Here is a 15,490-nt window from a genome sequence, read left to right as displayed (position 1 = left end):
AGACTGGTGCCTTCCCTGGTTTGTACTGACTTCTGAGGTCGCTAGCTATTCTGTGATCTAAAGTGGAGCAACGGCAGTGAAAGAAATGGGCCCTCTGTTCTTGTTTTTTTTACAACTCCTTAGCCACGTACCTTGCGTAAGTATTAGGTTAGCTTTAAACTGCGACATCTTTAGGACATCACCAATAGGTATGCAGACATGAACAATTAAAAATAAAACTCTGGATAGGTGCAAAATTAGAAACCTGTTTAAAAGTGGACTGTCGTATTTAGAAATGGCGTTTCCAGTTTTGGCACAAGAAAGATACTTCTGAACCTACTTTATGAATATGCAAAGATATGTCCTCATTTCTAATAATGACAATCAGTCTGTCTGTCTCCAGGTGTTGTGTTTTACAGAAATTCAGAGGTTCAATTTCAGTGTGGCCACCTTTCTTCAATAAGCTCTGAAACACAAATAAATCATTGCAATAAAGTAAGAATGTTTGTATGGCCAACATATTCACACCTTACCAAAAATAGGCCATTTAATATGATTTCCAGTTGAGTATGAAAGCGATGATTTATCTGCAAATAACCTGGATATTCAGACCCTGGATATGCTAAAGCCCAGCATAGAGAATAAATCTTGTTTTGGTTAGTTACTATTAGATGGGGTTTCTTCCCAATTTCCCAAACAAATTTATATAAAGTTTGAACTTATATAGTCCAGGCTTGTTTGATGAGCGTACCAGTCAGGACTGGAAAGAGTACGGTATTTTATCAATATGCCTAAGGCAGGGGTTCTCAAACTGGGGGTCAGGACCCCTCAGGGGGTCACAAGGTTATTATATGGGGTGTTGTGAGCTGTCAGCCTCCACCCCAAACCCCGCTTTGCCTCCAGCATTTATAATGGTGTTAAATATTTTTAAAAGTGTTTTCAATTTCTAAGGGGGAGATCACACTCAGAGGCTTGCTACGTGAAAGGCTCACCAGTACAGAAGTTTGAGAACCACTGGCCAAAGGTGTATTTCTGTTATTGATTATTTTGTTTTTAAAATAATCTAATTATCTGAATATTCAACTTATTCTAAATATCAACACAAAACTTTACAAATAAATTGACCACTTACTCAACCACCACACAGGCAAAGAAAGCACAAGAAAAAATGGCAAGCATTTTGCAGTGGACTCTCCCTGTGCCAACCAGTTTGCAGTGAGGAGAGATTCAGAACGGCCAGCACCTATATCATCTCAACTCATCAGCACAGCAAATCGATTTTCGTACTCTAATATACTCTTGGTTAGATAAACATCTCGATCCGTATCTTACATGGGCTCTCAGGGAAGTACGCTGCAGCCACAACGCAGAGAGTAGATGATCCCGTATTGAGACAGCAAACTAGCTGATTTAATTTTACATTTTTTAAAGTTTCCGTTATAGACAAACTCCCCCGCAGCATTAAGTTGCTGACGTTAAAAAAAAATGCACCCAGTCAATCACCTACATAGAAAAGCATGAGTAAGCAGATGGGCTTTCCACCATGCCCTGGAAATCAGCCTGGGGTTCTGTCAGACTAAGGCCGTGTCTACTAGAGTTGGCCGGAAAACAGATATACCTTCCTGCGTAAAATGTTGCATGTTTGACATGTTTCTTTTGTCCCAGTGTGGGACAAAAGGCCAGAAATGCACCATTTTTCAGGGGAAGGGTTTTCAGGAAATATGCTCTTTCAGGAGCACTGAAACAGAATGTTTTGGCTTCCTGGCTGCCCACTTGTAAGACACTTGTCAACTACACCTGTGAAATTCGCAAGAGCCTTCCAGGCTGCCTGGGGGAGAGGGAGAGAGTCTCAGAGTGACACAGTCTGGCAGCCCTCCAGGAAAGCCTTTGTCAGGTTCACAGGCACAAAGTGCACTTGACCAAAGCCTTGCTGTCAGGCAGCTGGGGAGCCCTTCTTTTGATTCTCCCAATGGAAAAAAAGTCCCTTTTTTCCTCCTGAAAAACTGAAATTTTCTTGTGGAAAATTTTGGTTTGTGAAAAAGCCCCCCCTTCCTTTTTCTTTTTTTTGGCTCAGAAAAGGCACAACTGGGAGCACAGAGAAGGCGCTGGCACACATCGTTGTTTTTGCCACCTGTTTTCTAGACCAGTTCCGAGCTGGTCTAGACAACGACAGTGGTAAAGATGCCAGTGACTGTCTACATTAGCTCTGCAACGTTGCTACTTCCAATGCAGCTGAAACGGAGAGCTTTCCCCCCAAACACTAGTATAGATATAGTCTAATCGGGGAAACAAATTCTAGTGTCAAAGACCCCCCACTGAAAACCACCTTACAGTAGCACACAGATATTCAAAACACTCGGACTCGTGGCTAAACTCGGCTGTCACAATCAGGCACAGTGAGTGTACGGGGAGACTTTAGCAAACCAGTACAGTGCCTGAAACCACTAGGGCTTATTGTCAAAGGCGGCCTAGTCAGCAAGCTGTAAATTGGCCATTCAGCAATCGCAGCTTGACCAAGGCAGGAGGGGGGGCAGTTTTGGGGTGCCTCAGAAAAGGCAGCTTGACCCTGCATCCTTCCTGATAAGAATTGTGTTGAAGTTGCTGATACATGCATTTTAAAAGAGCAGGATGTACCCCAGGAATGTCTATTGGGGTCTCAAGGCTGCAAACTCTGGAAAAACCCACACCTGGTTAATCAATAATCAGAAGGAACCGCTTGCTTGACCATTGAAACTGCTTCCTTAACAAGTTTTCTTTAAGGGACATGTCAGTCTAAATAAGGGGGAAAGGTTTGAGATAGTGGGACTCTTTTTGGACTCTCCCTCTGGATACATCTTGCGGTCCCCACTGGCAGATGGAACATTTGGCCAGCGGAAGCCTGCCGCTGTGTCACTCGAGAGCCACACTCAGCTTTGGTAATTATCAAGGGTTGGGGGTGTTTTACTAACTTGTTGCAGACGTGTGTAAGTGCTTGACACTAAGCGAAGTTTAGCTTTAAGTGAAAGCACTCTTGTGTTGTCCTGTTTGTGCCAGCCATCTATCGGTCGGACGGCCGTGTCTCCCCTGATTTATTTCCTGACACCACCTCGCACAGAGTAAATGTTACCAAGAGCTTTGGGTTGAAAGAACCCCGGGTAACATGAGAGAGGCCGGTTTCTCAGGTTAAACAGGAATCAAACCATGTACTGTAAGGTTTTGTTTAAAAGCACCATCATAAATGTCTTGAACTGTGATCAAAAGCAAACAGTGCAGTCTATGGAACACTGGTGCAATGTGCTCTCTGTGGAAATAATTGGCCACCACGTCACCGGAGCAAGTAAGCAAAACCTAAATCAGAAACAGTCCTAGTTGTGCCAAATGCAAACAAAAAAAGGCATTTCAAGCCAGAGAAGCCACCTGAGACTCCGGGACAATCAAGGAGCCAGGATTATTCCTAAACTGTGCAAAACCATGACAAAGGCAAAGCAAAGGCTGCCTCACATTCTTCCCAGTATAAACATTTTAAAAAAATTATGAAGCATACACAAACGACTGCCACGGGACAGCCTGGCAAACTCAAACCGTAGCCATCTGGCACATGGTTTTGTGTGGTTTGCCAATTTTCTTTACTATTATGAACAGAAAAAATCTGAGGAGCTGTATTAGCCTTAAATGCCTGAAGTCCACCTCTTTTCTTTGATCACAAGTGAAAATTAATAAGTGATCACTGATCCTAGTTCCCTCTGTGTATGCATCACTAAACTACCACACACTTTGGCATGATTTGGTTTGAATTATGGCTCCAGAGAGCCAAGACGAAGTAGCAGAGGGTGTTACTGATCAGGACTGAAATCCCCTACGACTAACACGGCAGGAAGATACTGCAGGTCAGCATTAAGAAGCATTGGCCAAACTGTGTGAGGAAGCTTGCACAGAGACCGCCTGTGTCATTTCTGGCTCAAGCCGCTGGTACCAGTTCAACATTACAAGAAGAACTCACAATTTTAAACGAACTAGGAAGATTTAGAAATTGCCACATTACCTTCGTTCTCACAAAGAAAGGATCATCTTCTGTTTCAACCAGGTAGAACATACAAGCATTTTTGCAAGCCTCTTTAACAACACTTTTCAGTCTGTAATGTAGAGTGTTGCATAAGTCACTAATCATGTTCTCATAGGAGGCTGTTCTTTTGGGAAAAATTGTGCTTTTTTTTCTTTTGCCTGCAGACTCTTCTGAGGTAGTGCTCTGACCTCTTCCTTTGTTACCCGCATGTACATTGTTCAACATCACCCTATTGAACTCAGCATATTCATTTAAAATGACCGAAATATCCCCCCGGGATTCTTTTAGTTTATCATCATATTTTAACTTGCCGAGATGTAGAGGACTAGCATAGTCACGGCCCTGACTTTTGACTTTTGCAGCATTTCTTTCATTGCTAAATGTATCCTGCCATGGCACAAAGAGAGGTGGTTCAGCAAAATCTGTGTATATATCGTTTCTCGGGTGCCAACTTGAACTACGCTGCCTTGTATCTGAACGCACAACTGTTACCAGAAGGGGGCTCCTACTCCTGGATGGTGCATTTAGACTAGGGGCTTCAGGAGCCTCTCTCAGGGGCAAAGTCTCAGACATTCCCTGGGCAGAAAACTCTTTTCGAAAGATACTGTTGGAGGTAGAAAGTCGTGATTTCTGGCTCTTTATTACTTGTTTTAGCTTATAACTGAACCGCAGACATTCCATATCTAAAGTGTTCTGGGTAAGATCATCAATAACCTTCCAGGTCCTAGTCCATGAGCTTATTAAGTCAGATCGGTCCAAAGAATGGTCATGTCTCTTTGAAGATTGTAAAGGTCTAGTTTTGTCTTTGTGGTTTTTGGTAACAATAAAGTTTGTATAATCCCTCAGAGTGCCCTGATCATCTTTAATATTGACAAAAGGGGGCACATATCTATCATCTTCTTTAAACCCAGTGGGCCAGCCTGACTCAACAACTGAAAATCTTTTGTCTGCTTCCAAGGAGTCCCAGTCATCACGCTTCCAGTTTTCATTCTCTGAGCTTATACATGAATCATTGTAATTAGTCCTTGTAACTGCTGTTGCACAGATCGCACCAATGCCTCTTGTACCACAAGAGCCCCTAAATTTAGCTGTGGGAGGTACAGTACCTCCAAAGTACTCCTGGTCAGAGTCTCCAGAAAAAGACTCATATGATAAACTTTCAAAAGTCAAATGCACACCTCTATCTTTGTTAGGGAATTTTGTACCTTGGTTGGCCAAATGTTCCTCCAAAATATCCTCAGCATCACTAAGTTCTAGACTCTCTCTAGAGTCTGTGTGTGCACATAATGTTGTAGGCATCTGAACAGAGGAAACAGGGATTTCTTCCCTCGTGACATCGGAGTCGGTTTGATGTAAATCAGCAAACGTATTAGATTCTTCCATCGTACAATCACTCTGCAGTTCTGTTATTTCACAAACAGAGCTCTGGTCACATGCTTCTGCAAACTGTTCCTCCTCCTCTTCTAAGACAGATGCAGTGCTCGCAGCAGGGCTAGTGCTTCCGAGATCAAATTCCTCACATGATGTGGGTTCTTCTTTGTCATCATTCTCTACTAAGTCTGCTACTTTGCCGACAGGGATTTCATGTTCTAAAAACATGTCTTTTTTTGCCCGTTCTGTGTAACAGGAACCTGAGAAGTCTTCCACAGCAGAAGAAGCTATCTCCATCACAACTATTTGATCAGTGTGGTCAGAATTCATGCTTTTGGAAAATACTGGATTCTTCTCACTTTGCTTCAATAAACTAGTGTGCACATCTGTCTCTCTGCTGATGGGGATATTATGTGTCTGAAAAGCAACAGCAGTCAACAATTCTGGGTTAGTACAAGTGGGCTTGTCAGCTAGAGAAATCTCTTCCTCACTCCCCAGTAAGTCTGCTCTTTTACCTACAGGGGTTCCATGTTCTAGAAATGTGTCTTTCTTTGGTCGTTCTGTACAACAAGAACTTGAGAAGTCGTCCTCAGCAGACAAGGGCGTTTGACTCTCAGAGATGGAGCACGTTTCCGTAACATCTCTTTGATCAGTGTGGTCAGAAGTCATATTTTTGCAAAGCACCGGATCATGTTCACTTGGCTCTAATATACTTTTGGGCAGTTCAGTCTCTCTGCTAATAGGGCTGCCGTGCTGCTGAAAAGAAGAACCAGTCATCAATTCTGGGTCAGTACGAGTGGGCTCGGCAGCTGGACTTGTCTCTTCCTCACTCAAAATAAGACTGGGCGTATACTGATGGTTTACCACATGAATCTGTTTCAAGTCTAAATGTTCTTTAGCAAAAGATTTTTCATTATCCACTGATAAGATACAAGCTGATTCTACCAATTTGCAAAGAGAGGCCTCATGTTCTCCATGTGTAACAACCGTAGTTATCTGGTTTAATTCATCATTACATGGTGACTTTTTAGTAACAGAACAGACTCCGGTATTCTTAAATTTGTCACAGCTTTTCTCAGCTTCAGAGTCAGCTTCCAAGTGTGTATTTTCAAAGACTAGGCATGGGCTTTCACTTGCTCCTGAAGATTTGTTCAGCAGCTCTGGCGTGTCAGTAGAAGGGTTCTTTTGCTCTCCTTGAGTTGCTGTATTGCTTTGTACTTGATCTGATTCTTTAATACTCAGAGAAGTGTAATCGGCAGAATCACTTCCTTTGTCTTCCTGAGAAATGCAGCTGTCCTCTACTGAATCACTTTGTGCTGATGACTTAATTTCCTCAGCTGGTTTGACAGTGACCTCCTGCTTCTCTGGAAGTGCATCTGCAGATTGTGTTATTTCATCAGAAGGTACGTCCTGGACAGGACTTGCACCAGGTGATAATGTTAGAGTTAATACACTATCAAAGGGTTCTTCCAAGTCAACTGGACTGATCGCTTTGCTCTTGTCAGGTATGCAAGTTTCCTTAGGAAGTACTAAATTGATTGGATCCTGGTCCATATCTGCATCATTAATTTCTTCAGCTGGTTTGACAGTGACCTCCTGCTTCTCTGGAAGTGCATCTGCAGATTGTGTTATTTCATCAGAAGGTACGTCCTGGACAGGACTTGCACCAGGTGATAATGTTAGAGTTAATACACTATCAAAGGGTTCTTCCAAGTCAACTGGACTGATCGCTTTGCTCTCGTCAGGTATGCAAATTTCCTTAGAAAGTACTAAATTGATTGGATCCTGGTCCATATCTTCATGTTCCAGATCAGCATCATTACTTTCAGAAAGTGCTAAATCAATTGGTTCTACATTTATACTTCCATAGTCAAAATCTTCCTCCTCCTCTTCTCCCTGGTTTTCTAATGGATCATACGATTCTCTCCCTTTTCCACATGGGCTATCATGTTCTGTGCTCTTCATATTCACTTCTAATTGAATTGCTTCACAGAGACATAGTGATTCATCACCACCAACCTGGCAATTGTCTTTATCCTCTGCAGAGAGAGTGATGCTGTCCAGTGTCTTTTTTTCCTCGGAAATGACGGTATCGTCACTAATAATCACTGGCTGTTCATTTTCCTGCTTCTCTGGAAATTCAGTCTGTGAAAACGCAGAGTCACTCTGTGAAACTTTACTTAAATCAAGGGCTTGATGTGCTTCATTGGAGTCATCAGTAGAAAATTCTTCAGGTCTTATCCTTGTATTGCTGGGTTTACCAGGAGGGCTGCAGGTAGAGCTACTGATGGAAATTACAGGGTCCAGCAATTCCTCTCTTTCATTCTTCTCTTCATCAACCTGAAATTACAAAGTTCAAAATGTAACTACTGAGAAAGACAAATGTAGGAAGAGAAACATTCTCCAGTTGCAGAGAACTATCTTTTTAAATCCTCAAACTTTCATAAGCCAATCTTGTTTAAAAGCCCTGGAGAAATGATTTTAAATTCACATCCCAAACATTTTACTGCCAAATTCTGTCCTCAAAATAGACAAATGAGCCCATTCATGTCCCCTATCCTTCCAATTCTCCCTCAAGATCTGCTTCTTCTGTGATACTTATAGGATATTGGCAGCTAACAACAGCTAGGGAGATGGCAAGTAGGAATTCCTGATTTTCTATTTTGTTTATTTGTATTTTAATATTTATTTGATAAAGAACTGCCTTGAAACCATCTCATGGTGCACATAGCTAATCTAACCTCACACTCTTATCTCTACCACCTTCGTCCTCTCTTTCCAACTTTACTCTTGCTTATTGCGTCGTCTTGAATTAGACTGTAAGTTCTTTGGAGCCTGGAACTGCCTCTTACATTTGTACAACACCTAGCATAATGGGTCCTGATCCCAGTTATGGTCTCTGGGTGCTATTACAGTACAAGAGATAGTGAAATCAACAGACACTGTTCACATTAATCTGAGAGCTGAATTTGGCTGTAAAAGCTCTGATTTTTGTCCACGTGGGGCTTGTTTACCGGGGGGGGGGGGGGTAATGGGCTCTCCAGAGAAGTGATATCTAAAGCACATTAATGTGCTGTACGTTAATTGGTCTGTGTAGAGCCTGCTGCTGCGCTTTAAGGCAGTACTGTTCCAAACAGCACTATGTTAAAGCACACCAGCAGGGTCTACATGGACCAGTAAATGTGCAACATGTTAGTGTGCTTTAGAAATCACTCCCCTGGAGAGCCCATTACCCTATCATGTAAACAAGCCCCAGTGGATAAAAGTAGTATGCTGTAGACCCAGCAGGGTCTACACATTGTATGGACCAATTACCATGCCCAGCCCCTGAGCTCCCGTCCGGGAAGCCTAGTCCCCGGCCCTTTCCCGCAGCCATGCCGCCACGCTGGCCGCGCTCTGGCCCGTTGCTCCCGCTGGGCAGCGTGGGGAGCGCAGCTGGCTCTGGCCGGGTGTCACGTCTGTGAGCTCCTGCTGCTGGTAGGGGGCGCGGAGCAGGGGGTTGGGTAAGGGAGCGGGGGATCCTGGGCGGCAGTCAGGGAGGATGGGGTGGTTGGATGGGGCAGAGGTTCTAGGAGGGTGGTCAGGGGATGGTGAACAGGGAGGGTCGGGAGTGGGGGTCTGTCTGGGGGCGGGGGTGTGGATAGAGGTCAGGAGGGCAGTCAGGGGACAGGGAGCAGGGAGGTTGGATAAGGGGGTGGGGTCCTTGGGGGGGGCAGTTAGGGGCAGGTGGTCCCAGAAAGGGGTGGTCAGGGGATGAGGAGCAGCGGGCGGTTGTATTGGGGGTGGGTGTCCCAGGGGGTCTGTCTGGGGGGGGGGGTGTGGATAGAGGTCAGGAGGGCAGTCAGGGACGGGAGCAGGGAGGTTGGATAAGGGGGTGGGGTCAGGGGGGGTAGGGGTCCCAGGAGGGGTGGTCAGGGATGAGAGGAGAGAGGCGGTTGGATAGGGGTGGGAGTCCCAGGGGGCTGTCAGGGTGGGGGTGTGGATAGGGGTTGGGGCAGTCAGGGGACAGGGAGCAGGGAGGTTGGATGGGGTCGGGGTCCTGGGAGGGGGCAGTCAGGGGACAAGGAGCAGAGGGGGTTGGATGGATTGGAGGTTCTGAGGGGGCAGTCAGGGGCAGGAAGTGGGAGGAGGGTTGGATAGGGGTGGGGTCCCAGGGGCGGTTAGGGGCCGGGGTCCCAGGAGCGGGTGTTCAGGGGACAAGGAGCAGGGGGGTTGGATGGGTTGGGAGTTCTGAGGGGGCAGTCAGAGGGTGGGAAGTGGGAGGGGTTGGATGGGGGTGGTGGCCAGGCAGTTTGGGGAGGCACAGCCTTCCCTACCCAGCCCTCCATACAGTTGTGCAATCCGTATGTGGCCCTTGGGCCAAAAAGTTTGCCCACCCCTGCCCTAGGGAGAACCCCCCCCCCAAACATAACAAGCTATCACAACCTCAACCGTTAACCCACGCTCCCCACCCCCACCCTCCAGCCCCAAACACCCCTGCAAACAGGCAGCCCTTGCAAGGGGACAACACAGTCCCGCTATTTTGGACCGAGGGTGAGTGAATTCCAAGCACAAAGGCATGGAGACTGCCTGGGCAGAGTGCTTATGAACAGACGGGGACTCCACTGGCCGAGCACAACGCGGCCGTATCCCATGGGGAGATCGAATGCCTCTCAAGTAAGCACGTCTCAAGCCACTCGCGGTTTTGTCTCAGCAACAAATGAACGAATGACTGAAATGCCGGTCAGCTTGAAGAGGCACTGTAAAGCTTTTTATTTATTTTTTTAAGTATGGTTCATGATCCTGAAATCAGTATCTATACACTTAAAAAGGTACCAAAACGTCACCCACGCGCCTTCTGCCAATCAGTTCCTTCCTCATTTGTCAGCCAGGTCATGCGTTCATCAGGGTCCACAGTGCTTCATGTGCAACAGCGAACAGCTTAGTTAGGGTCTAAGCAATGAAAATAGGGGCGAACACGCTCCCAGCCTCTGCCGAGGGGTCTGTGATGTCAGGAGATGCTCTAGGAGAAACTGAAGCCTGAATGGGGGACTCAGCTGCCTGTCAGGTGTTCTCTAAGCCCAGTGGATTCCACTTAACAGAATCCTGGCATTAGCAACTTCTGCTTAATGGCAACGTATTGCTGGGAACCACCCCCAGGACCCCATCCCATGAACATCAGTGATAATGGAGTTCGGATATTGGCACCAGCATGCTGCTTATGAGCAACATTTTTTTTTTTTTGAAGAATGCCCCCACTGCAGCCAGGCTTGTGCAGCTGCAGTCAGGGAAGGAAGTGCTGGGACATGCCTGATCGGGTTGCCCCCCGCCCCCGCAAACCTGCCTGCAGCTGGGGCTCAGCCTGTCACAGCGCTTCCTTGTGGGTTGCGACCCGGCAAACCTGCTGGCACGCAGGGACCACACCGGAGGTAAGGGGCTGTGGGCAGGGCTGCAGGCTGGGAGGGGAGGCAGTGGGCAGGGCAGTGGTAATAATTGGAGATATACCAATCTCCTAGAACTGGAAGGGACCTTGAAAGGTCATCGAGTCCAGCCCCCTACCTTCACTAGCAGGACCAAGTACTGTTTTTGCCCCAGATCCTTAAATGGCCCCCTCAAGGGTTGAACTCACAACCCTGGGTTTAGCAGGCCAATGCTCAAACCACTGAGCTATCCCTCCCCCCATAAGTGGTAAGGGGAAGGGCAGAGGGTGCAGCCTGGATACCAGAGTACCTCTCCTTGCACTCTCCAGGCTGTACCCTGAGCTGGGACAGACTGGGCCCTGAATGGTGCAGAATGCAGGGAGAGGTAGGGTGCAGGCCCCCAGCACCCCTGCTCCCCGTAGAAAGCCCCAGCATCTGGCCTCAGGGCCGGTGCAAGGATATTTCGCACCCTAGGCAAAACTTCCACCTTGTGCCCTCCCCCGTCCCCGAGCCCCCGCCCTGAGGTGCCCCCCCTGCGGCAGTTCCCCCCCTCCGCCCTGAGGCACCCACCCTGCAGCAACTCCCACCCCACCCACCGCCCTGAACCCCCGCCCCAGCAGCTCACCCCTGCTCTGCCTCATCCCCAAGCACGCCGTGGCTGCTTAACTTGTCCCCCCTCCCAGGCTTGAGGCGCCAATCAGCTTAGATGCCGCAAGCCTGGGAGGCGGGAGAAGTGAAGCAGCCACCGCGTGCTCAGGGGAGGAGGCGGGGCAGGGGTGAGCTGGGGCGGGGAGCGGTTCCCCTGCATGCCGCCCCCCCCTTACTTGCTGCAGGTGGCCCTCCCCGCGCTCCCCTCCCCAGCTCCCTCCGTCTAAATGCCAGCGGCGACCGGGGTGGCCGAAGATCCGGCCGCGGCGGTCACTGCCGAAGAAAATGGCGTCCCCCAAATCCCAGCGCCCTAGGCGACCGCCTAGATCGCCTAAATGGTTGCACCGGCCCTGTCTGGCCTGCAGCTCCCTGCTGCTGCCCTGCCTGTAGGCAGGTTTGCAGGGCTACAGTCAGGGAAGGCTCATCCCTGTGTTTCCTTCCCTGACTGCTTCTGTACAAACCTGCCTGCCACTTATTAGCAAGTGCTGGATAATGGCAACTTTTTGCTGGCACCAGAGGGGTTGCTAATCAGTGGAATCTACCATCTGATTAGCTCCCACCTGCAGGGCATGCTCAGAGCCTTCAGGACTCCTCACATTCCTCCCCACTCTGTTACGTCCTCTCCATCAAAAGCTTCACTGTTGTGACAACATTCCCCTAACAGGGATGGATACAGCTACTTCCAGCTCCCGTGCACACTGGTAGTCTATGAACCCAGCAGAAGGAGCACGGGTCACTAGTGTGGCAAACAAGCCCTCTTGTGTCCCCTTTTTACATTACTTAGTATGGGCCTTAGAGGCAGGTGCTTGTTACAAACACTCCCTGTGTCTTCCCAGTGTTGTATTTCTTGCATCACTGTACTAACTGAAATCCATTATCTTACCTTATTGAACGCGTGGATGATATCTACGCATCCATCGATAATCACCTCTTGTGGTCCATCCTTCAAAGGCGGGCTGCTAGGATCACGGCAGTCGTCGTCTGAAAAGGTCTTTGTGCAACTCGTGGATGACGGTTCATCACAAGAAAGCAGTTGCTCAGAGGCATACGATACTGTGCTGTGGATACTGCTGGAAACCTGATTGACCTCAGACTGAGAATCTGCAGGACATTTTTCCAAGCCGAAAGCTCCTTCACAGTCATCACTTAATTCAGAAGGATCCAGAGTAGTGCTGGAAGCCTGATTGACCTCAGACTGAGAGTCTGCCGGGCACTTTTCTAGATCAAAAGCTCCTTCACAGTCATCACTTAATTCAAAAGCATCCAGACTACTGTTTATTGATACATATTTTTCAGGGTTACTGTGTTCTACCACCTTTCTCGTACTGCTTAGGAATTTGTTTGGTTTGCTATAAAACAGAGCTACCCACATGTGAAGTATGAGCTTCATTTCTTCCACATCATCGGGCATATCAGGGTCCCAGGGCCTGGAGGGGAAAACAAATAAACTTAATTTCTCTAGCTGGTTGTGCAAAACTAATCCACATCAGCTCAATGGATTCAGAAGCCTCAAATGCAGGAAGTTCTTAGCAGAGGTCTAAATTATAAACGAGGAGGTTGTTTGTTTTTGTTTTTCCTTGTCTGGAAAAGGATGGAATTTGTAGCCATAAATCAGTGGCTACAGTGTCAGATTTTCAAATAATTGGATGTGGACAGCAGCCGGGAGGAATCTGACCAGAGTCTGGTCAGCTGCCGTGCTCCCTGTGGGGAGCCCGGGCGGCAGCCCAAGCCAGGAGCCTGGGTAGCAGCCTGGCTTGGAGCTGAGACCTCCCCAGGGGAGCTGGTTTTCTTGTCAATTTCACAGCCCCAGCAGAGCCATGAAATTACAAGCTAGCCAGCAGGCAATTTAAGGTCGTGTCTACACCAGGAGTAGGCAAACCATGGCACATGTGCCGAAGGCGACCTGTGAGCTGATTTTCAGTGGCACTCACACTGCCCTGGTCCTGGCCACCAGTCCGGGGGGCTCTGCATTTTAATTTAATTTTAAATGAAGCTTCTTAAACATTTTAAAAACCTTATTTACTTTACATACAACAATAGTTTAATTATATATTATGGACTTATAGAAAGAGACCTTCTAAAAATGTTCAAATGTATGACTGAGACGCGAAACCTTAAATCAGAGTGAATAAATGAAGACTCGGCACAGCACTTCTGAAAGGTTGCCGACCCCTGGTCTACACAGATGCTGCCTCACCCTAACTACACCGACACAAGCCCTACACCTCTTGTAGAGGCAGAGTTATTATTAGGGCTGTCAAGCGATTAAAAAAAATAATTCTGATTAATCGCGCTGTTAAACAATAATAGAATACCATTTATTTAAATATTTTGGATATTTTCTACATTTTCAAATATATTGATTTCAATTATAACACAGAATACAAAGTGTACAGTGCTCACTTTATTTTTATTACAAATATTTGTGCTGTAAAAAACAAAAGAAATAGTATTTTTCAATTCACCTCATACAAGTACTGTAGTGCAGTCTCTTTATCATGAAAGTTGAACTTACAAATGTAGAATTATGTAAAAAAAACCTGCATTCAAAAATAAAACAATGTAAAACTTTAGAGCTTACAAGTCCACTCAGTCCTACTTCTTGTTCAGCCAGTCACTCAGACAAACAAGTTTGTTTACATTTGCAGGAGATAATACTGCCCTCTTGTTTACAATGTCACCTGAAAGTGAGAACAGGCATTCTCCCGGCACTGTTGTAGCCGGCGTTGCAAGATATTTATGTGCCAGAAGCGCTAAAGATTCATATGTCCCTGCACCTTCAACCACCTTTCCAGAGGACACGCGTCCATGCTGATGACGGGTTCTGCTCAATAACGATCCAAAGCAGTGCAGACCGATGCATGTTCACTTTCATAATCTGAGTCAGATGCCACCAGCAGAAGTTTGATTTTCTTTTTTGATGGTTCAGGTTCTGTAGTTTTCGCATTGGAGTGTTGCTCTTTTAAGACTTCTGAAAGCATATTCGACACCTCGTTCCTCTCAGATTTTGGAAGACACTTTAGATTCTTAAACCTTGGGTTGAGTGCTGTAGCTCTCTTTAGAAATCTCACATTGGTACCTTCTTTGCATTTTGTGAAATCTGCAGTGAAAGTGTTCTTAAAACGAACAACACGTGCTGGGTTATCATCCGAGACTGAAATACATGGCAGAAAGTGGGTAAAACAGAGCAGGAAGCATAGTATTCTCCCCCATGGAGTTCTGTCAAAATTTAATGAACACTTTTTTTTTTTAACGAGCGTCATCAACATGGAAGCATGTCCCCTGGAATGGTGGCCGAAGCATGAAGGGGCATACGAATGTTTAGAATATCTGGCACCTAAATACCTTGCAATGCTGGCTAAAAAAGTGCCATGTGAACACCTGTTCTCACTTTCAGGTAACATTGTAAATAAGAAGCAGGCAGCATTATATCCCGTAAATGTAAACAAACTTGTTTGTTTTAGCAATTGGCTGAACAAGAAGTAGGACTGAGTGGACTTGTAGGCTCTAAAATTTTACATTGTTTTGAGTGCAGTTATGTAGCAAAAAAAATCTACATTTGTAAATTGCACTTTCACGATAAAGAGATTGCGTTATGGTACCTGTATGAGGTGAATTGAAAAATACTATTCTTTTTGTTTATCATTTTTACAGTGCAAATATTTGTAATACAAATAATAATATAAAGTGAGCACTGTACACTTTGTATTCTGTGTTCTAGTTTAAATCAATCTATTTGGAATGTAGAAAAACATCCAAAATAGGTAATAAAATTCAATTGGTATTTTATTGTTTAACAGTGCGATTAAAACTGCAATTAATTTTTTAAATCACAATTAATTTTTTTGACAAAGAGTCCTATGGCACCTTATAGACTAACAGACGTATTGGAGCATAAGCTTTCGTGGGTGAATACGAAGTGGGTATGCTCCAATACATCTGTTAGTCTATAAGGTGCCACAGGACTCTTTTCAGAGTAGCAGCCGTGTTAGTCTGTATCCGCAAAAAGAACAGGAGTACTTGTGGCACCTTAGAGACTAACAAATTTATT

The 15,490-nt window shown here is 46.1% G+C and overlaps 1 protein-coding gene across 5 annotated transcripts in view; it reads right to left on the bottom strand.

Moving 5' to 3' along the window:
* The window catches only part of TASOR2 (transcription activation suppressor family member 2), a 72,257-nt gene that overhangs the window by 13,018 nt on the left and 43,749 nt on the right, over nt 1-15,490 (bottom strand). For 3 of the 5 annotated variants that reach the window (XM_039519775.1, XM_039519777.1, XM_039519778.1), the window contains exons 17-19: nt 12,323-12,866; nt 4,001-7,732; nt 320-445 (exon numbers count right to left, since the gene is read on the bottom strand). In XM_039519775.1, coding sequence (XP_039375709.1) covers nt 320-445; nt 4,001-7,732; nt 12,323-12,866 — 4,402 coding nt within the window. The remainder of the gene's footprint in view (nt 1-319; nt 446-4,000; nt 7,733-12,322; nt 12,867-15,490) is intronic. The other 2 variants (XM_039519780.1, XM_039519779.1) reach the window with 2 other exon arrangements.

This window comes from Mauremys reevesii, linkage group 1, assembly GCF_016161935.1.
Source record: "Mauremys reevesii isolate NIE-2019 linkage group 1, ASM1616193v1, whole genome shotgun sequence".
NCBI lineage: Eukaryota > Metazoa > Chordata > Testudines > Geoemydidae > Mauremys > Mauremys reevesii.
The sequence above is the reverse complement of the archived record's forward strand: the minus strand, read 5'-3'. Positions and strand labels throughout refer to the sequence as shown.